Genomic DNA, 23,574 nt, shown 5'->3' with positions numbered 1-23,574 from the left:
TAGAGAGTAGTTCTAGTTGAGCCTGAGTCTCTTTCTTGGATGTGCCAAAGGTCTTCTTGCTCCATTGTGTAAGCCTCTGCTGACAGTTTTTCAGACCTTCTGTGATACTTTTCATACTGTTGTTGGTCAGTCTGGGTGACTTCCATGCTTCTTCCACCTTTGTAAAACAGTCTTGATTCAATGTCCAGGAGGCTTCAAACCTGAAAGGCTTTGTGTGTCTATTTCCAAAGTGTTGGTGCTGTTCCATGGTGATCAAGATGGGGCTATGATCTGAAGTAAGAAAGGGGAGGGTGTGAACACTTGGGTCTGTGTACAGGTCTAACCAGACTCCATTTCCAAGAGCCCTATCCAACCTCTCTTTTGTAAAGGCTGCCCCTTGCCTGCCATTGGTCCAGGTATATTTGTTCCCTATAAAACCCATATCTATAAGGCCACATTTGGTGATTGTGTCCCTAAACATCTCCATTTGTTTGAGAGGTCTCAAAGGGCCTCCCCTCTTCTCCTTATTGCTCAAAATTTCGTTGAAGTCACCTACACACAGCCATCCCTCTCCTGCTACTGGTTGCAGTGCTTGCAGTAATTGCCAACTCTCATGTCTTTTTTCTGTAATTGGGTTGCCATAGAAACCCGTTAGGAACCAAGTGACTCCTGCTTCCCTATCTTTTATTGCCAGAGAGATGTGTGAGATTGTTGAGGAGATTACTTCTGCTTCCACTTCTTCTTTCCAAAAGAAAGCTAGACCTCCCTTGGTCCCTATGGGATTGACCACAAAACTATGCTCATACTTTATCAAGCGCCTAATTGATTCCATTTTTTCTTTTTTACTCTTTGTTTCCATTAAGAAAACAAAGGATGGGAACTTTGTTTGCACCAAGTGGCACAAGTTATTAACTGACCGAGGGTTCCCAAGCCCTCGGCAGTTCCAGCTCAGGTAACTCATCTTAAATGGTGGGGCTGGATCCCAGCCACCACCATATCATTCTTGCTAGCTTCCATAGCATGTTCCTTCTCCATCTTTGGTTTCTTGAGGGCCTTAACAGATGCTGATCTAGTTATAAGGCCTGCCTCTCTCTTTGATCCAGTTGGTATGTTTTCCTTGTTCACTTCTGTTAAGGGGCCTGCACTGCCTTTGTTCCTTGCTTTCCTTTTCCATGTGGCTTGACTCTTGAATTTCTGCAGGGCTAGGACTTGGTCCGAGACAAAGGTGGCCATAGAGGATACTTGGGCCACCAGATCATTGCTACTGAGGTTCAAGACAGGTTGTTGGGCCTTGTCCTTGCTGGAGGTTTCTGCCTTGTTGATTGGCAAAGCAGCATCTTCAAGGCCTTGCATCAGACAAGGTCCTGCATCCTTTGAAAACTGTTCTGACTTGCCCACAACTAGCTCCACGTTTGTTTCCTTAAAAAGGACCTGACTGCTTCCTGTCTTCTGATAAACAAAAAGGTGGTCTTTCACAGTTGCCCCTTTTGTTTCTGTGCTGTCCCCATCCTGCAGGTTAGCATTCTGACCCCCTGGAGTATTGTCATGCTTTTTGGTTGGACTGTCTTCCCTGACCTCTCTCTCCCTCCCCCATGGTTGCTCCTCTGTTTCTCTAGGTGGACTTGAGTTGCCATACCTTTTCCTTGAGAGGTCTCCTTCTCTGGTTGCTGGTGCTCGAAGCCAAGGCCCATACTGGAGCTTACTGCTGTCTGTTTTCATTACTTGGCAGCCTCTTTGTGCATGCTTTAAGACCCCACATTTGAAACAAAAAGATGGCAAACGTTCATATTTAAAAGGGATCCAGGTTCTCTTACCTTCAAAAGACAAGAAAAGACCTCTTTGAAGAGCCTTTGAGATGTCGACCTCCACCTTGAGTCTCAGGAACTTACCCCATCCTATGCCCCTATCATCAACTTGTACTGAGAGAGTCTTCCCTATCGTATCACCAATCTTTTTGCCTACCTCTTCAGTCATACTTGCCAAAGGCATGTTATATGCTTGAACCCAAAATTCTTCCAAGATGAAAGGAACTTCATTGATTGATCTATCCCCTTCATACAAGTGAATGCAGACCAGCCACCTATCAAAGGACCAAGGCCTACCATGTATAACCTGTTGTAGATCCTGCTCTAAGTGGAACTCAACTAAGTATTTATTGCTTCCAACTTCAGTGAATTGTATCCAGCTTTTGCATCTCCATACTCTTGCCATAGTTGTCTTAAAGGCTTCTCTATTTACCGGCCTTTCAGCTATGATCATAGCCAGCAGACAGTAGTTACTATGTAGCTGTTTTGTTGCTGTTGAATCAGGGACCAGTACTACCTCCCCCTTCTCCTTCTCCGTGAGACTCAGTTCTTCCCACTGTTTTGTTATTTCCTCTGCCATCTCTCCTCTTCAAACCAGCCAAAAACTAGCTTAAGAGACAAAACTCTGCTAGAGAGAAAAACCTCAACCTTGAGAGGAGAGAAGTGAATGAGCAAGAGAAGTGAAGCTATAAGACTTTACACCCTTAAAGCTTAATGATTCCACAACAGAACTGAGCAGCAATGTTATAAATACCCTATCCTTCTCTATCCTCTTCACCCTTTCAGGGCACCTGGTTAAATCCATAAAGATCAAAATATGAAATATACAAATTGAATTCACCCTTAAAGCTAGAGGCTTGACCAACTGCAATTAGCCAAATTTCTTGTAATTTGAAGGATGACAATTTATATAATACAACTGTCCATAAAACAATACAAAACCCGGAAAAATAACAACACGAACACTTGAAGTCCCGAGTTTGAACCAACTCTACACTATCCCATTTAATATTAATCCACTTATTGGATCTACTCATTAAGGATAAGTCTAATTTATACATGAGTGAGAGTGTTAAGAATATAATATAAATAAATAAATCTACTTGTTTTAATCGGTTTAAATTTTTGAGATAAGTTGTCATTTATCCTAAAAACCACTTAATTGTATTATGATATTGCTTTTACTCGTGGCACATAACTCGTTTCAAATATATATGAGCAACTGCACATGATATCCTGCAGACGTGTATGTGTTCAAGTTGAAGTAAGTGTGAAAAGTTTTCAATGGTTCTAAATATGTTTGACAATGGACAATGAAAAATGAATTGGTTACCAAAATCTAAATAATTTCGTCTCATTTTATTTAATTATTATAATTTTTTTAAATTCTTATATAAAATATAATAAATAATTTAATTTTTTTAAATTTTAATATAAAATTAATATTAAAAAATTATATTATAATAATATTTTATTTATTATTATTCATAATACCTCTTCCTATCTAAACTTCATTATTACCAAACAGGGTCTGAGTTAGCATTTAACAGTAAAAAGCAATGTCTTCTTCACTGACCCGTCGTCCTCCTATTTTTTCCTTTTTCCCCATCTCATTTCGGACATCTATCTTCAATTCACGCCCCTTCCCCTCTGCCGAAATTCACCACTTCCCCAAGCGAAACCAACGCCATCCCCACCGCAATAAACCACTCCTGTGCTTTCATCGTGGCTGTGTTGTACTTGCTGCAACACTTTCGGCCCGCAGGTGATGCACCAAGACGGCGTTGGTGTTCGTCGGGGATGTTGGAGCACCATAAAGGTAACCGTACCCCTCTGACCATTTTTTATTTTCTTCCCCTCTGCAAAATTCTTTTCCCCTCTGCACAATTTTTCAACTGCAGTGGGTAGAGATCATTCCCACGCCTTTGACCTTATCTTGGGGAATCTTGCCTTTCTAGATTTTCATTATCAAAAACAGTCGCCCTATTTGCCTTTTTCCATTTCAAAATCCTCTATAAATTGAAAATGACCACACTCAGAACACCCACCACCACCACTGTCTGCATCCATCGCACCGCCGCCCCTACGACTACCATTAAACGCCGCATTGTATTCGCAGCCACCACGGCTCCTCAGGCGCGGTCCTTCGAGGTAACCAAATATATGTTGTTATATTTATTCGCTGCCACTACCATTAGCAGTTGATAATTGGATATTTTGATAATTTTAGTTTAATTCTATTTATTTAAAGAAGTTTAGTCCATTGATAGTTTGATATATATAATCTTTCGTGGGATTTGCATGAGCATTGTATTGGAATATGGCTCTGTTTGATATATAATTTGATATATATGTGGCTCTGGCTCTGTTTCATGTGATGCGGCTCTGGTTGATATATATGTGGCTCGTTTGATATATAATTTGATATATATATATATATACGGCTCTGTTTGATATATAATTTGATATATATGTGGCTCTGTTTCAAGGGATTTGCATGAACATGGTAAAGATATATTTTAAAATTTATCTTTGTTTGAAAATGTTCTTTACAGTTCTAATTCATATGGTAAAGATATTTTAAACCCTTGGTTTCATTCTAATTTTGACTCAAAACCAGCCATCGTCATGGATATATAGCTCTTCTAAAAAGATTCTCTACAAAGAACTTCACTGAATGTAGATTAGATAATAGTTTAGAAGGCTAGCAATGTTCATATTGGTAGAAAAAAGTTACAAACTTGATGGATATTCTCTACCAGTTTTCCATCCATCTGAATATATTCTAGTCCCTTCTGAGTTGGAGGATGAACATTGCTATGACACAGAATAAATAACAACTCCTTTCCATCAACATTTTGTGGTAACATGATAACCAAACTTACAAATCTCAGTCACCTTCATCTCAAGAATATTTACTCAACCAGCAATGAAATACGAGTTACATCTTCCTTGAAGTTGAAGCCCATAGAGAGAGCCTAGGCAACAGCTTTCATTTGTCCTAATCAATCCCTTGACAGAATCAAATAAAATAACTTCAAAAGGAATCAACATTAACCAGGGGTGTCAGCCGTAATTCTTGAATGTTTTTGCTGTTTGTTATCATATAATGAAAGGGATTGCATTATAGGCTGGTTTGTAAATGGTTTCAGTCAATATGATGCAAAATGGATTGACAAAAGTATAAAGATTTTTCAATAGGTACATGAGTTACTCAAATAAATGGATGCTACTTATTTCACATCATAAAATGGAAAGATTCCTTTTTTTTCGAAAATAATAGAGGACAATGGAATCCATCTTTAAATTTAAAAGGATGCACTTAGTAAGATTGTGAGTGACTAGTTTGGCTAGATTACAGAAACAATATGCCTACCTCATCATTATAGTGCCTAAGGGTGTAAATTTTAACCGAAAAACCAGACTGGACCAGACCCAACCAATGCGGTCTGGAACCGTTTCTAAAATGCCAAAACCGGTTGGAACCGGTCCGGTTCCGGTTCCATGATTTTTAGGACCGGATCGGACCGGTTTACTATAACATATATTTATAGTTATTTTTTAAAAATTATGTATAATATTTTTTTATATTATATATAATATAATAATTTTTATATATAATAATATAAATTATAATTAATAACATAAAACTTTAATCTTAAACATGAAAATTTACTTGATCATATACATTAAACATAAAATATATATATTAATAACATTTTATGGTCTAATAGATTCTCAAAATATTCCTTTTGAATTTTTGATAAATACATAATACATTAGTAATATTAATATACATTAGTATATTAATCACATTTCATTTTAATTAATTAATAGACATTAGTATACTAATGTATATTAGTATATTAATTACATTTTATTTCCTAATACTAATACTTTTAGTAGGGCTGTGCAAGAAGCTGCTTGACTCGGCCCTCCCGCGAGACCCGACCCAACCCGCACTGAAAAGCCGTTTTTTAAAAGGTGCTTGGGTTCAACCCGTTCAACCCACTAAACCTCAGCAATTCGCTAATGTAACTCAAAAGTCAAAACCAAGAAGAAACCCCAACAAAGAAAGCTAGGTGTCTTCTGCTACTTTGTCTTTTTCAAACACATGTCTATGTTTTTGATCCTTATCTTTCTATTTAATCCTTCTCTTTCTTGCCGATGGAAATGATGACGTTTTGGGGTGCGTGTGGTTGTTGAGGGCAAAAGGGAGGATAGCGTGGGAAGGATGATGGCTTTGGAGAAGTTACAAAGAGGAATGATGATTGTTGTAGATTCAAGTAGAGAGATCAAACTAGTTTCGAAAAACAGATCCACACAACTGTATTTGTTGTTGTGTTCTATTTGAAAACATGCTAAAGATGAAAGAGCCACATTCGGAGGAGACAAATTGGATGGTGAGGAGGAGGACGATGGGGAGGATTAGAAGTCCCACAGGGCTCAGTAGCTCGGCGATGGCAGAGGTAATGGACTCACCTTGGTCATCAACGAGCGACGTCACCACAAACACAAAGGCCACCACCAGTAAGACGCCATGGGGTGCATGGCCTTGTGTCTCTTCAATCATCCTGTGAGTGGGAGGTTTCGTAAGTTTTGGAAGCTGTTTTTCTTCGTTTTTTGGCTTTCCTGATGTACTTTTTTTTGTAGTCAGAGGGAATGAGGTGCGATGCATGGGCCGTAGTCTTGGAAGTGTGTTTTCGCATGAGTTGACCCGACATTGGTCGGGCGGGTCGGTTTGTGATGTCCTGGGAGCCGGGTCGGGCCTAAACACAATCCGGGTTGTTCGGGTTTTAGGCCTAACTTTTAGTATTAGTAATTCCCTTTAAGTCTATATATAAATAACTATATAAATCATTGTAATATTAGTAGTTATACTATATTATTATAAGTCTATATGATATTATAGTGAATCAGTGATACAATAATACTAATACAGAAATACTATTATATAGTTATACTAAATTAAAATCACTATAACAAATACTAATATATAGTTATACTAAATCACTATAACTAATATTAATATATAATTATACTAATACTAATAGTCTAATACGATTATAAAGCTATACTAATCACTAATTCATTATAACTAAAAGTCTAAATATCTATAACCATATATATTATTAATATCACTATGACCATATGTTATTATATAGTATTAATTTCACTATTAGTATAGTATATAGGATTAGTAATAATTTAGTATCAATATATTATTATATAATATATAATATATATTCCATAATGTATAACATATAGTATTAGTATCACTATATCATTATAAGGCGTACGACCACGTGAATTGGGATTTTTTGGTGTATATGTTGGTTAGAAGTGGGTTTGGGGCAAGATGGAGGCAGTGGATAAGACACTGTGTATCAACGGCGCGTTTCTCGGTCTTGGTTAACGGGGATCCAGTGGGTTTCTCGGTCTTGGTTACGGCAAGGAGATCCATTATCCCCTCTCTTATTTGTTCTGATTATGGAGGCACTAAGCAGAATGGTGTCAGCGGCGGTAGGGGGTGGATTTTTCTCAGGTTTTAATGTGGGGGGCAATCATGGTTCCATCATTATTTCTCATCTCTTGTTTGCAGATGATACCTTATTATTTTGTGAGGCAACGGCAGGTCATATAGAATCCCTGAAGGCTATTTTGCTATGCTTTGAAGCCGTGTCCGGGTTGAAGATCAATCTTGCTAAAACGGAGATGGTTGCAGTGGGAGAAGTAAATAATATCAGGGGGCTAGCTAACATCTTGGGTTGTGTGGTCTCTTCCTTGCCTTTGAAATATCTGGGCCTTCCGCTGGGGGCTTCTTTCAAAGCAAAATCTATTTGGGAAGGGGTGCTGGAAAAATTCGAACGTAGACTGGCTGGGTGGAAAAAGGTATACTTATCAAAAGGGGGACGAATAACCTTGATTAAAAGTACGCTATCTAACCTTCCTACATACTTTTTATCCTTATTCCCACTCCCTGCTAGCATTGCACAGAGATTGGAGAAACTTCAGAGAGATTTCCTATGGGGTGGGATAGGAGAAGAGTTCAAGTATCATTTGGTGGGATGGGATAAGATTTGTACTCCGTTGAGAGATGGTGGGTTGGGGATTAGGGATGTAAGGGCCTTTAATATGGCATTGTTGGGTAAATGGCTGTGGCGGTATAATTGTGAGAGGGAAGCTTTATGGAAAGGAGTGATTGACATAAAGTATGGTAGTGAATGTGGGGGTTGGTGTTCTAAAGAGGGAAGGGGGACTTATGGTGTGGGGCTTTGGAAGTATATAAGGAAGGGGTGGGAGTCCTTTTCTTGCAATACCCGGTTATGTTTAGGGGATGGTAGTAGGATCAGTTTTTGGATGGATAGGTGGGTGGGTGATCTGGTTCTAAAGGATGCCTATCCCACAATCTTTGCTATTGCACGGGAGAAAGCAGCTGTGGTGGCTGATTTGAGGGTGATCTTTCAAGACACACAGGAGTGGAATATTAGTCTTACCAGGGATGCAAATGATTGGGAAGTAAATGACTTGCTGGAGTTTATGAATTTACTGTACAGCTTGCCCATTGCTGCCACAACTGAAGATGTGATGGTTTGGAGGCCGAATAGAAAGGGGAAATTCTCGGTACGTTCCTTCTATGAAGTCAATACCATGCAACAAAGGCCTAAGTTTCCGTGGAAGAATATTTGGAGAAGCAAAGCACCAACTAAGGCTGCATTTTTTGTATGGACAGCAGCACTAGGGAAGATCTTGACCACTGACAATCTTAGAAGACGTGGCCTTATTATTGTGGACTGGTGCTGTTTGTGTAGAAACAATGGAGAGACAGTGGACCACATACTCCTACACTGTAAGTTCGCAAGTGAGATATGGAACTACTTCTTCAACAGAATGGGAATAGCATGGGTAATGCCAGGTCGGGTGGTGGAGCTTTTAGCAAGCTGGCGAGGAATCTCCGGGACTCCGCAAATTGCATCTTTGTGGAGGATGGCTCCAATTTGTATTTTTTGGTGTATTTGGAATGAAAGAAATGAGAGACTTTTCGAGGATCATGAACGTTCCTCGGAAGAGTTTCGGAGTTTCTTATGGAAGACTTTATTTCTGTGGGCCATGGCTTTAGACTTTAATGGCCTAAGCTTCCATGATTTTCTTGCTTCTGTCTCTAGTTCCTAAATAGGTGTATGCTCATGTATACCTCCAGTGTACCTGGGCTATGCCCATCTTTATCTTAATAAAGCTCTCTATTACCTATCAAAAAAAAAAAAAAGTAGTAACACTATAATAGTATAATATATAGTATTAGTATATATTAATATATTGTAAGAGTTACAGCATAATATATGTAAATAGTATAGTTAACTTAATATGTTAGTATTAATATCATCATAACTATATATAGGCTTGCAACCCGAATTGAAAATACAGGGTTTGCACTCAGCCCGACCCGAACATCTCAATTTAAGACCAACCTGATCCAAACCACCTGTCAAAACAGAATCGGGTTGAATTCGTATGACCCTACTTAGTCTTTATTTAAAAAATAAATAAATAAATTAAATTAAATTAAATTAAAAATATTACTTCTTCTTCATCAGCAAAGGGACCTTGTTTGTACTCATTTTCTACAGAAGAAAATTCCCGACCCAACCAAGAAAAGCAAGTTGATTAAGCTCATACATTTTTAGATCATTTGGCCAATAAGTTCTGTTATTTTTTAAAACTCTCATCAACCAAACATAAAGGTGATTACTGCATAGATGAGGACAACCAAGAAAAAAATCTATCGAGTCATCCACTTCAGATTTATTGAAAGCAAAAAATCCCCCAACAAATGAAAACCCAGAAAGCCCCCAACAAATTAATCCCCCTACAACGAGATCTATAACAAATCCCCCAACAAGAAGATCTATAACAAATAAAAACCTAGAAACCTAGAAAACAAGCAAAATCACTAGACACCATCGGGCTTGATCATTATCAAAGTCTGCTCCACATTTTCTCCATGAAGGCTTAAGGGTTGTAGCTCTTAAAATGGAGCTAGTTTTTCCATATGATTTTTTTTACTTGGTTTTATTTTTTCTCTGAAGAGGAAGATCGACGGTTACGGCAAGAGGTAGCGGTTGCGATGGCAGTGGAAGATGCGGAGGAGGAGTAGCACCTGAGAAATCCAATTTTGGAGCATGTGGCAGCAGAGGCAGTAGAAGTTGTGAAGCGAAAGAGGTGTCCAAAAGGCTGGGAGCTCACCCTTACAACCTCCATTAAAGCCGTCTGCTAATGCTTCCTCTTTCTTTTCCCCTTATAGAGTTTATCCCCTACTCGTGTTACTATTTCTCTACCCTCACAGGTTTTAAACAGATTCAATATTTTCAAGCTATAGAATGACATCGCCGCTCGCATGGTACTTGAACGCTAGGGTTTGATAGAAATGACCAAAGAAGAATTGATATTCAGTCGGTTTAATACTAAAATTCAAACTCGATGTTTTATCGAATTGGTGACCTGATCATTAGTCACCTGTTAAATGTTGGGTCGGGTCGGGTCAGTTCAGAACACTCAGATCATACGGGTTGCCAGGTCATATGCATAGGCCTAACTATATCTAGTATTAATATCACTATTAGTATAGTATATAGTATTAGTAATAATTTAATATCAACGTATTATTATATAATATATAATATAAATTCCATAATGTATAATATATAGTATTAGTATATATTAATATATTATAAGAGTTATAGCATAATATATGTATAATAATATAGTTAACTTAATATGTTAGTATTAATATCACTATAAGTATATGTAGTATTAATATCACTTTGTTTTTGGTTGATAAATAAACACTTCATTTTATAAAGGCATAACACCTTAAAATAGGTTACAATAGTGTTGATCAATGAAAATTGCATTCTCAATTATAGGAGGAACACTATTCCACCAAATGAACATATCTTCAATGGGTCAGGCATGTCTTGCAAGTCGATGGGCAGCCTCATTTGTGAATCTGCTGCTATGCTGAATACTGCACTGAAGGAAAGTTTGCATCAAACTTTTGACAACTGCTACCACAGATCTTATAGTTGCATTCGACTCAGTTGAGCTGTTAACCTCTTCAACCAGAAACAAACAATCACTTTCAATAATCAGCTTAGGAATGCCCATATTCATGCACAATTGTAGCCCCCTCAATAAGCCCACAACTTCTACTTGTTTTGGTTCCAAAAAAACAGTTTCAACTCTACTAACTGCCATTATCACCTCTCTCAGATGGTTCCTCAAAACAACACATATACCAGCTTTGTTTAAGTCAAAGAAAAGGGCTCCATCAATATTTAGCTTAAGAGAATCTTTAGGAGGGGGTGGCTATCTGTACAACAGGTGCTTAGAAATGGGCAAGGAATGTCTGATCGATGCACTTTGCAATTTCTTTGTAAAAGCAAATCCAATAACTTTCTGTGGTGGTAAAGCAATTTGTTCATTAACCATCTTGTTCCTTCTAAACCAAAAAGTCCAAACCATCAAGAAAAAAATCAGCTAACTCTTCAGTTGAACCATTAAATAGAATATCCATTGCAGTAGTGATAAAAGAATTGAGTTGGGCTCCATTTTGAATGATAAAAAACCTGCGCATTAGGAATTCATGGATAGAAGAGCATAAAATCAAAACATGGCACAAATCCTCCTCCATTGGATGTTGACAAAAGCAACATTGCCCCTTAATGTCCAGTTTTCTCTTAATCAAATTTGCCTTTATTGGTAAGCTGTCTTTAAATGCCATCCAAGCAAAAACCTTAACCTTAGGAGGAACTTTTAACTTCCAGAGAGCAGTCCAAAACTTTTTCATCAAAGCCCCATTTGAGGACTCCCCAGATTCAGGTTCCAAGCAAGTTTTAAAGAATCTGTAAGCACTTTTAACAGAAAAAGATCCTGACTTTTCATGTTCCCACATCCATTGATCTATAGATCTAGTATGACTAGGGTGCAGCCTAATAACAACATTAACAATGTTTGGATTGAATAGAGTTCTAACCTTTTCAAGATTCCACCATTTAGTACTTGGATCAATAAGTGAGAAAACTTGATTCTCCAATTGGCTAAGTTGCTCAACACTCTGCTCAGCTCTTAGTTCATGTCTCAAGTTTCGAAATCCAGGAACCCAGGCATCATCTTTAAAATATGAATAGAGCTTCCATATCCCACGTTCCACGTTCCACCTTTTAGTAACGGGTTTTTTGCCTCCCATATTCCTCTCCACGTATAGGAGGGATTACCTCCAAGAGAGGCTATCAATAGGCTCCCATCAGAAAAGTATCTAACAGCATACCTCTTGTGGAATAAACTTTCCTTATTCTGCAATAACCTCAAAGCTTGTTTTGCCAACATAGCCATATTGAAGATTTCTAGCTCCTTGAATCCCATTCCTCCCGCATATTTTGAATTGCACATTTTCTTCCAACTTAGCCAATGGACCTTTCTCTCTTCATTCTTTTGACCCCACCAATATCTGGCCATCATACTCTCTATTTTAGAACAAAGCTTTGTTGGAAACCTGAAGCAACTCATGGCATAAGATGGAATTGCCAGAGCTACTGCTTTTAGGAGAATTTCCCTTCCCCCTTGAGAAAACATATTCCCTTTCCATTCTTGCAACTTGAGCCAAACTTTGTGCTTAATACCTACAAATGCCCTTGCTTTTGAGCTATCAACTACTAGGGGCATGCCAATATACTTATCATATTGCTGCACTTGAGATGAGCTCCACAAGTTCATAATAGCCTGCCTGTTATTCTGTTCCACATTGGCACTGAAAACCGTTGCAGTTTTCTCTCTATTCAACTATTGGCCTGAAGCAACTTCATATTGTTTTAACAAAGCTTGCAATCGTACATTGGTGTCCACATTTGCAGCACAAAAAATCAAGCTATCATCTGCAAATGGTAGGTGATTTAGCTTTGGGGCCCCATGACAAATTTGTATGCTAGGAATAGACTTAGTACTTTCCACCTCTCTCAAAAGACTAATCAATCCTTCGGTACACAAGAGAAAGAGGTTAGGAGAAATAGGGTTACCTTGCCTCAAACCTCTTGAAGGAACAGTAAAACCAGTAGGAGAGCCATTAATCAAAACAGAGAAAGAATGAGACCTAAAACAAATCATCAGAAGCTGAATTAAGCTTTCATGGAAGCCCAGTTTGCTCATAATAGATTCACTAAAACTCCATTCTACTTTCTCATAGACTTTGCTCATATCAAGCTTAATAGGCATAAATCCTTTCTTTCCTTTCTTCTTCCTCTTTAAAAAATGTAAAATTTCATAGGCCACAAGGACATTATCTGCGATGAGTCTACCAGGTATGAAAGAGGATTGTGAATCAAAGATGACCACAGGTAATACTTGCTTGATTCTATTGGCAATAACCTTAGAAATTAGCTTATATATGACGTTACATAAACTAATAGGTTTAAGGTCATTAACTGTTTATGGGGACGTTTTTTAAGGAACCAGGGTGATGAAGGTATGATTAAGGGCTTGAGGCATTTCACATTGGTTCAAAACATGTAAGACAGCAGAGGTGATGGAACTACCAATGTCAGGCCAGAATTTCTAGAAGAAGAGAGGTGGCATGCCATCTTGCCCTGGTGCTTTGTTGGGATGCATCTCTTTCAAAGCCTAAATAACTTCTACAGCTGTGTAGAGTCTAATTTGGTCAGTATTCGTCTCAGTTGAGACCTTCCTCTCCATTTTGTCAAGATTAACTTCCTGGTCTCGAGATCCTACAGATGTAAACAATGAAATAAAGTGGTTAACAATCAACCTGTCACAATCCTCTCCTTCCTGCCAGCAACCACTTGCATCCATTAATTTTGATGTCGAATTCTTTCTTTTTCTTTGAGATGCTTTAGCATGAAAATTTTTTGCATTTTAGTCCCCTTCAACTAACCATAAAGCTCTTGATCTTTGTTTCCACATAATCTCCTCCCTATCCATCCATTTCTGAACCTCATCTGTAGCTTTACCAATCTCCTTGGTATTTAAGGCTGTCGTGTCCTTACTTTGTTCCAGCGAGAGTTTGAGCTTTGCCTCCTTCAGCTTAACCTGGACTTTACCAAATTTGAATTTGTTCCACCTTTGTAGCTTACTGCTACAGCCAGAAATACAGTCCATAATCCCTACATGCCAATAGAGGGAGCCGCAGAGAGCCACTCATGCTGGACTATTCTTGAGCATTCTACTTCTCCAAGCTACATTGCCTCAAACCTGAAAGGTTTCGCACCTTACCTTCTTGGCTGTACACCTTCTAGCTCAATCCATAAAGGGAGATGGTCTGAGTAAGAGATAGAGCCATGGGTGACAAAGGCTCTATTGAACAGATTACACCAAGAGTTGTTACCAAAGAACCTATCCAACCTCTTAAAGACCTGAGCCGCATCTTGTCTTCCATTGCACCAAGTATATTTTGGACCACAAAAATCAAGATCCCTCAACTCACAGTCCAGAAGCATTTGTTGGAAGTCCAACATTTGCTGAAGTGGTCGATCTCTTCCTCCTCATTTTTCCTGTACTATTAAAATCTCATTGAAATCCCTAAACACTAGCCAAGCCTCCTCATAATTCCTATGCAAACTTCCAGATTCCAAGTTTCCCTTTTCTTACAATGTAAGGCTGACCATAGATAACTGTCAAATACCAGTTCTTGAACCTTCAGTTACCATAGCATCAATATGCGAGGCTGAGTAACTCAGAATGGACAAAGGGATATCCCTCTTCCATAACAATGCAAGAACCCCACTTCAATCCACAGCATCAACTATTAAACAACAATTAAACTTTAATCTAACTCTACAAAACTCCATTTTTACAGCATTAAGTTTTGTCTCTTGCAAGAACAAAACATCGAAATTTTCTCTGAAAGAGTTCGAATACCATGAGGGTTCCCAAGCCCTCGTGTATTCCAACTTAGGACCTTCATTGAGCTCGGTGGGGCTGAGCATCAGCCATCATCGCATCATATTGAATGGATTCCTTCTTCCCATTTTAGTATTTAGCATTACTTTTAATCCACTTGGGAGTTCTAGCTACTTTCAATGCATCACCAGAACTATGAGACCTCTTAGGCCTCCCATGATCACTTATAGATGGAGAATGGTGCACCTGGGATCTTAGAGTTCTCCTCCATTTACGAGAGGATCGAGGGGAAGATGGTATCTCTGCTTCAGCATTCAAAACCTCATTCTCACTAGAAATATTGACAATAGTAGCCTCGTCTGTTGGATTATCACAAATACCTCTCTGTTGAGGAGTATCAAAACTGAATCCAATATCTTTCGTAGCAGTTACACTTTCCACCTTATCTTTCTATTGATCAGTTACCTTGCTATGCCCCGTACCATCCGCATCAATTTCAACTCCCACCTTATCGCCTGAGAACTTACTAGATAACCTTTGGCTTGTATTTATCTCTTCTACCCTCTTGTAACGGAAATTGGTGATCATTATCACAATCGTGGCCATTATTCGAAATTTGCGCCCCAACAACCTCATCTCCAACGTAATCCTTAGTAATTGTTGCCTTCCAACCACCCAGAGCATCGCCGGCTGCCTGACCAGTAACGTGACCCATCGGAGAGCTGCTTCCTCCTTGGTAAATCTTCCTACTACAATCGGCCCTCTATAATCACCAAGGTTGCCTGCACCTAACCAGGGACCATATGGAAAGTCAAAGACAAAGAACTTCTCCATTGATGGCCTCCACTGATTACATTCCTTGTGACCGTGACCGAGGGTGCCATAGATGTAGTAGAAATTTGGGAGACGTTCATAAGAAAAACAAACCCGGAAGGGACTAGAGGAGCCCACACAAACCACGTAACAATGGTTTAGTAACATCCAACATAACTTTGATACGCAAATACACCCCCCAAGCTAGTGCATCCTTCTCCAAATCAACCTCCACCACCCTACCAACTTCCTTCCCTATTGTGTCTCCCAACTTCCAGTTCCTAGCCATAATGGGAAGATCGTGAATTCGGACCCAGAAGAGGGCTTCAAGGAATGACACTAGTTACCTGATGTAGCCCGTCAACCTCACTTATGAGAACTAAGTGTTTATTGAATGCCCAAGGTCCTTCTCTGAAAACACGCTCTTTATCCCATGGATCATCAAACTCTGCAATGAACAAATTAGCACTGACATCCTGAATGGAAAATGGCTTACCAGAATGCCATAGATGCTTCATAGTACTCTTAAACGCCTCCTTGTTAAATTGTTTACCAGTATAGAGTTTAAACAGCAGACACTTCTCACTTCTTCCCAGAGCACCATCGAGAGACTCTTCATCCACCATGATAACATCCTGTTTCTGCTTCGTTAGAGACAGTTGTTCACACATCTTCTTTAAGTTGCCGAGACTTTGTCCTGCAGAAAGCTAGTAGGGAACCTCTACTCAGGGGAGCCCTCGAGAGGAAAGTTAACTATTTTAATATCACTTTTAGTATAGTATATAGTATAAGTATTACTATTAGTATTGGTATTGTCTATAGTTATTTAGTATGACAATATATACAATTATTTATTAATCATATTCAAAATGTAAAAACTAAAAAGTTTAATATATCATAATACATTGAATACTTTAAGTTAGTAATAAATTAGCAATTAACATCATATTATAATTATAATTAATTATTTTTTTAATTAGTTAATTAAACAATCCACATTAAATAGTTTACTTAATTTTAATTTTACTAATTTAAATACACCTCATGTGCCATACAAGAAACGATGCTGTTTAGTATAAAATTGGATCTAAACAGTGTTGTTTAGGTTTACTACTGGATCAATTTTGAAATTGGGTTGCTTGAAACGGCATCGTTTCACGCAATTTTTTTTTTTAAATAAACACTTGTTGAAATGGCGTTTTTCATTCCCCCCATCAGATTCTCTCCCCCCCCCCCCCCAAAAAAAATATCCCCAAAATTATTTCCCCCCCCCCCCCCCCCCCCCCCAAAAAAACCCTAGCACAGCTACACATCCCTCCTCCCTTCTCCAACAACCCAACCCCTCCGTCACATCCCTAGCCCAACCGTTCCTCTCTCACCAATGTGTTGTCCGGCTCCTACGTCGCACGGTATACTCTCTCTCTCTCTCTCTCTCTCTCTCTCATCTTTTGCTTTTTTCAATTCATAACAATGTAAGATAAGCCTTCAAATTTGAATAATTTATAGACTTGATTAAGATTAATTTGTTTAGATATTATTATTGGGTGCATTGATGATAATTCAAAAGCATTAGAGCCTTAATCTACACCAAAATCAATTTATATTGAAATAATTTAGGGTTTCGTAATTTGGTCCTTGAAGGCTTTGGGCCGATCAAGCTATCCATGGATGTAAATATATATAATATAGATAAGGTTTGCTAAGACATAGCACTCTTGATCTTAAACTTCAAATTTCAGGCACTAACTTCTCGGATTTGAATAAACTATGAAGGCTCAACAAACATTTTAGGCAATACTCTATGATTTCAGTGCAGCAAACATTATTGTAGTTATATCCTTTGTTTAAATTGGGCTAAGGCCTAAGAGTCTAAGACCAATTAAGATTTTCATTTGATAAAACTTACCCCCATTGGTTTAGGTATTATATAGTTATAGCTGCTTTTATTAATTTTATTTTTATTAAAACCAGACCGAACTGGACCAAAAACCGGTAAAATCGAATGTACTGGTTTAGAAGGGTAACCAGTGAGTAATTAGTTTTGAAAATGTAAAACCGGTGCATACTAGTTCGCTCCTAAATTTTGTTTAAAACTGGACCGAACCGGACCAGTTACGTCCCTAAGTCAGTGCTTATAATATTCTAGTTACTGGCTATGTTACTTTTTTTTTCTTGTTTTGTTAAAGATCTTCATTAATAATTGTTTACCTCTGTCTTTACCAGGTTTGAATATAGATTTATGCAATAATTTTAAATTGTGATTTTTTCTTTATAGCCATACCAGCTATGCTCCTCCCGACAAAGGCACCCACTGAAGGTATGGTAATCTATTGCTCCTTTTCAATTGTTGGATTGGTTGCCATAATATTGTGCATTAATGGCAACATGAATGCTCTTGGACTAAGGTAAAAATTATTTTACTTGCTGGATTTCTGACCTTTCATTTGCTGTCTTTTTCTTGTTGGATTTTTTTATCTTGCATATGCTATCTTTTTGTTGCTGGATTTTTAGGAGCCAATATACGATACTCATATAGAAGCTAGTTCATTAAACTATAGCATGTTTATAAGTCTCCAAGAGTGGTGAGTTTTAGTGGTGAAGTTGTTTTTAGGGGTGAGTTTATCACTTAATAAACTATGACCGTAGGCCAAAGAGAATATGTGCATTATGAGAGAGAGAGAGAGAGAGAGAGAGAGAGAGAGAGAGAGAGGCCAAAGGAACCATAGGGCTTATGAAAATACTGGGCATTAAGAATCACAAAAAAATATTTGGAAGAGAACTTGTCTTGGGTAATTTGTACCCAAAACTGAGTTGGCACATCGGCAATCTTTTTTATATGGTTTGTTTAAATAGTTCATTAAACTGTAGGACACACCAGACCAACTTCTCTCACTAGAATGAAAGCATCAAACAAAAGGTACACTCCCATGAATTACCAAAACTGGATAATTGACTAGTGGAATCTTATTTATGCCACCATACACGAGAAATGTATCATAAAAGTGACTGGCATAGTCAGCGTGCATTCAACGGGTATAGAGATTATTTTAATTATTGGCATTCCTCACTGCATAATATTATTGAGCGCACATTTGGTGTGATGAAAGAACGGTTCAAAAGTTTAAGTTTAATGCCTGCCTATTCAGTTGGGAGGCTAGGACTCATCATTACAGCGTGTTGTACTTTGCATAATTTTGTTAGAATCACGACGCCTCAAAACTGTTTGCTCATGGATGCAAGTAGTTCGCAGGTCCATCATAACTTGTCAACTGGGGCTGGTGGGGCTAATGTTCAATTGCCACTCCTAACTGCCCACATCGATAATCCAATCTCATCCTTAATTGCACCCATGGCTTGGCCAAAGTAAGCGAAAATAACATATGGAAAAACTATAGTGCATGAGTTATCTGGATTGAGCGAGCACTGAAGTGACAAAGATCAACAAAGAGGGCTTCAGAATCTAATATTGTTTGACTAAACTCAAGATATGAGTGAAGGTATAAAATTATAAAACCCAAATAAAACCTCTAAATAAATCTCAACATAGTAGACATGACATCAATATAGATATATATATATATATCAAAAGATCAATGAACATCAATTATTACTAATTAAGTTAGTTATTGAAAATACCATTTTCAAATATAGGAGAAATACATAGGAAATTTCCTAAATAAATTTTGGTTTAGGCAAAAAACAAAACATACATATTTATTTGCAACATAAAAATTTAAATACATTAAAAGTTGGCTTCTAAAATACATCAAAATGAAAGGAATTAAGTTAGGATTTTTACCTTAAGCTTCTAACTTCTTTCAAGAGGTAAAGTGGAGGTTTAAAACTTGAAAAAGATAAAAGGAGCTTGATTTCTTGAAGAGGAGAAGAAGAAAGGGAAAGTAGCATTGGCTATGGCTTGAGGGAGAAAGAAAATAATTTATTTCTTTCTTTGTGGGTCACATGGCTTGAAGGGGTGGAGAGGAAGCTTGGTTTCTCTTGAGTTTGAAGATGAAAAGAAGAAGAATAGAGGAAGGAGTGGATGTTCAACTTAGAGGGGAAGGAAGAAGACTTGTAGTCTTCTTTTTGGCTAGGTGACCTTCACAAGAAAGGAAAGGCTTAATAGCCTTTCGTCATGGCTTGCCTCACAAGCTTGGAAGGGACCAATCGGATAAGGGGAAGACTTGTCTTTCTTTTGTGTTGAAGCCAACGGTTCAAAATGAAAATATAAAAGACTTAGGCAAAAACTTATCTCATAAGCTTAAAGAATGACCAATCGGATTTAAGAAGGAAAAGTTAGTCGTAGTCAAAGCTTCCCTTGATAGTTTAGGTTTGTGACTGATGGGTTCATAAGGGGAAAAAGGCTTAATTCAATTTTGGTCAAAGTTTACTTTAAAAGCTTAAGAAATGGATGGCTTGGATTAAAAGTAACAGGATATTTACTACACCTATCAATCCAATGGTGGGAATCATTTGGGCTCTTTCATAAATAATAAAATTTGAGGGCTTTAAGAGAAAATACTATAAGGCCTTAAAAATCATGTACTTAATGTATTTATAACCCACATAAAATAAAAGCACATCTATTTTAAAATAAAATAATAAAGTATAAAATGATAAAAATCTTCACCTTAAAATATTTAACTTAAGAATTAATGAAATGACATGATGACCTACATAGTATGAAATACCCGAGTCTTACTATGTAGATCTTTACGTCATTTGATTTTTATTAATTCTTTAAATTAAATATTTTAAGATAAAGATTTTTATTATTTTATTATGTTATTATTTTAGTTTAAGATGGATGTGTTTTTATTTTTATGTGGGTTATTAAAATATATTAATTACATGATTTTTAAAGCCTTATAGTGTTTTCTCTTAAGCCCTTAACTTTAATTAATTTAGAAATAGCCCCATATGATTTCTACCATTGGATGTGGTGGGTGAAGTAATTATTTTCTTACAATTAATTCTAGCTATCCATTTCTTAAGTTTTTAAAGTAAGTTTTGACCAAAGGCAATTTAGCCTTTCATCTTGAACCCGTCAGTCAATCAAGCCTAAACTTTCAAAGGAAGCTTTGACCAAGACTAACTTTTCCTTATTAAATTTAATTGATTCTTCTTTTAGCTTATGAGGTAAGTTTTTACCTTAGTCTTTTACTTCCCTTTTTGAACCGTTTGTCACCATAAGCCCAAGGATGCAAGTCTTCTTCTCTTCCCTTCCAAAGCCGATGCCCATTCTTCATTTATCTATTTTTTTTCTCCTCCTCCTCATCTTCAAGAGCAACAAAAAACGATAGTTTCCTCTACTCACACAGAAAGAAAGAAAAATTTTTCTTCCTTCCCCAAGCCATAGCCAACGCCACTTTCCGTCTCTTCTTTTCCTCTTCAAGAAATCAAACTCTTCTCATTTTCTTCAAATTTTGAACCTTCACTTTACCTCTTGAAGGAAGCTAGGAGCTTAACGTAAAAATCTTAATTTAACTCATTTGATTTTGATGTATTTTAGAAGCTAACTAAATTGTTGGGCTTATGTTTTGATGTATTTAAATTCTTATATTGGAAATAAACATGTATGCTTTGTTTTTGGCCCAAACCGAAATTTATTGAAAGAATTTGCTATGTATTTCTCCTATATTTGAAAATGGCATTTTAATAAGTAACTTGATTAGTCATAATTAATGTTAGTTGATCTTTTGATATATATATATATATATATATATATATATATATATGTTGATGCCATGTGTACTATGTTAAGATTTATTTATAGGTTTTGCTTAGCTTTTATAATTTATACCTTACTTTAAAAGGTATTAAATGGGTAAAGCATAAGCTTGAGTGTTTAAAGGTTTTACAATTTATTTAATGAGTAATTTTGCTATGTTTAATTCTAAGGAAAGATGTTATCTAAACTATTAAACATTGCTTGTGCGATTAGAGTATAACATGTTTTAGTATTAATTATGTTACTTTCGTAAATGTTAGATAAGAGGTTACTTAATTAAGATAACGTTAAGGATAGAAAATACGTTAAATTGTAATATTACAGCTTTCTCATTTAAAGAGAGGCCTAAAGGATCTTGGATAATTATTAACACGTTTATTATTTATTGGAATAGGACTTATATTGATGATTGGAAGTATCGAGGAGCATCGAGATAAGTAGCTATAACCATGCTTTTACACAAAGTTCTCTTATGAAAGAATGTCTCTCTTCAAATGTTATCGTAAAGAAATTGTAAATGTATATACTATGTACAAGCTTTTCTTGGTAGCCCCTGTTAAGTATTCTATTAATTATAATTGTTTGTATGTGTATAAGGTAATTTATGCACGTAGATGCTAAGTCATGAGATTTTCATACATCTTCTCTCAAAGTATTAACGTCTTATTTATACGTAGCATGACATGAAATGCTATTTTTCAAAAATAAATGTATATGCATTGGACTAAAAGAAGATAATGAAAATGTTTAACTGCAACGAAAGAAGAGAAATGAAAAGAATGTTAAGGTACAAAAATTTGTAACTGCATGAAAGATGATGTTTAAGCTCATTTAAACAATGACTTTTTTCTATGAATGAACTGTTAAATGAAAAGGATTGAAAAATAAAGGACTAAATGAAAAAAAGATAGGACTGAAAGGAAATTAATATTTTAATATATGAAACTATGTAATGGCTATGATTGATAAATGAATGATGGTACCAAAGGAATGGGCAGATTGTAATGCCAGGTAAGTTGTATTGGCGGTACACCCAGTGCTGCACCCTGAGAGAAAATGATTCCTAACCCACGGCTACGGGTGAAATCAGGTCTAAAAGACCGCTAACCCCAACACACGGGGCATAATAGTGTGTACAAGCTAAATGAAAGTAAAACATGAAAGTAATGTTATGCATGAAAATAATGTTTAAATGTTTATGCATGAAAGTATTGTTTGAACGTTTATGCTTGAAAGTACTGTTTCAGTATTATGCATAAAAGTATTGTTCAAATGTTTATGCATGAAAGTATGATTTATTTTTTAAACTGTTTACGCATGAAAACATTGTCAAAGTAGCAAATGTGTATGTATGCAAGTTTTCAAAAGAAAATATTAGACGATTAATAAGTTAACAACATGGTGTATTGCTTACTGAGTATTAGACTCACTTTGTATTTATGCTTTAAACGTATAGGTAATGATGAAAAGGTCAGGGAGCAGGGCATTATTGCAGAGGGAGAGGTAGATGTTTAGTGTCTTCTATGTTGGTTCGACCTTATATGAATTATGGGTTATGTTTATGGATGTTTTGTTTTTATGTTGGGATGAGTCCCTTGTCAGGACGTTTTATTGGGTTTGACTTTAAACCATGTATCTTTTGGTATTATATAACCATTATGGTGGGGTGATAATAAACTCTTATATATTGACTTAGTGCCTTCTTGTATGTATAATAGAGATGGAGTCTTTTCCTAACTAGAACAATTATGTTTTTACGAAAGTATGATAGATCTTGAGAGTCTGTTTATGGAGGAATGTTAAATAGAATGTTTACCAAGTATTCAATTTATTAAATTAGAAATTTAGAGTACACGTGTTATGTTTATGTCGATCGCATATTACTAGAAAAGAAAATAAATAAATAAATAATAGAAAGAAAAGAAATGGAAGAGGGACAGGTAGGGGTGTACAAGAAACTGACAAACCGATCGTGACTGACACAGATCGACTGCTGAAGTCTGGAACCGGCTGGAACTGCCAAGGAACCGGTTGGCTGGCGGTAGAAATTTAACAAAACTGACAGACGTCGGTTCGGTCACGGCTTGAGGCTGTCTCAAACCGTTGAACCGGCTAACCACATATACTTATATTTTTTTTTAATTTATACCTATATAAAACGACGTAATTTCATTTAAATTTAAGTGGAACGACATCTTTTGATGCCTTCAGTTGTGTTTAAAATATATCTAAATGACGCAGTTTGTATTAAACTAGACAGCGTCATTTTATCTATGAGAAACGAAAAAAAAAAGTAGAACGACACCGTTTGATTTAGAACCAAACGACTTCGTTTAAATC

At 36.8% G+C, this 23,574-nt stretch overlaps 2 protein-coding genes across 11 annotated transcripts; both read left to right on the top strand.

Annotated features, from left to right (window-relative positions):
• The first annotated feature begins 3,325 nt into the window (after positions 1-3,325).
• LOC122299389 lies at positions 3,326-23,047 on the top strand. Of its 10 annotated transcripts, none has more exons than XR_006239677.1 (4): positions 3,326-3,935; positions 10,709-13,493; positions 17,782-17,823; positions 22,691-23,047. XR_006239677.1 is itself a non-coding variant. In XM_043109643.1 (3 exons), exons 1-3 carry the CDS (start codon positions 3,585-3,587, stop codon positions 10,044-10,046), a joined length of 306 nt encoding a protein of 101 aa, XP_042965577.1. In that variant the 5' UTR covers positions 3,326-3,584; the 3' UTR covers positions 10,047-10,275. The 10 variants fall into 10 exon arrangements, 1 of the variants encoding a protein (XP_042965577.1); XR_006239676.1 differs by having other exon boundaries at positions 21,629-23,047; XR_006239680.1 differs by lacking the exon at positions 10,709-13,493 and having other exon boundaries at positions 3,328-3,603; positions 3,824-3,935; positions 21,629-23,047.
• Positions 7,086-9,036, top strand: LOC122299388. Its single transcript, XM_043109642.1, has 2 exons — positions 7,086-8,408; positions 8,521-9,036. The coding sequence occupies exons 1-2, from the start codon at positions 7,275-7,277 to the stop codon at positions 8,524-8,526; spliced, it is 1,140 nt and encodes a 379-aa protein (XP_042965576.1). The 5' UTR covers positions 7,086-7,274; the 3' UTR covers positions 8,527-9,036.
• Positions 23,048-23,574: the final 527 nt, after the last annotated feature.

Source organism: Carya illinoinensis, chromosome 16 (assembly GCF_018687715.1).
Source record: "Carya illinoinensis cultivar Pawnee chromosome 16, C.illinoinensisPawnee_v1, whole genome shotgun sequence".
In the NCBI taxonomy this organism is placed as follows: domain Eukaryota; kingdom Viridiplantae; phylum Streptophyta; class Magnoliopsida; order Fagales; family Juglandaceae; genus Carya; species Carya illinoinensis.
The sequence above is the reverse complement of the archived record's forward strand: the minus strand, read 5'-3'. Positions and strand labels throughout refer to the sequence as shown.

Coding starts and splice junctions, on each gene's coding strand:
- LOC122299389 (XM_043109643.1), top strand. Junction 3,936..9,871: donor CTCAGGCGCGGTCCTTCGAG/GTAACCAAATAT, acceptor TTTTCTCTGAAG/AGGAAGATCGACGGTTACGG.
- LOC122299388 (XM_043109642.1), top strand. CDS start 7,275: ATGGAGGCACTAAGCAGAATGGTGTCAGCGGCGGTAGGGGGTGGATTT.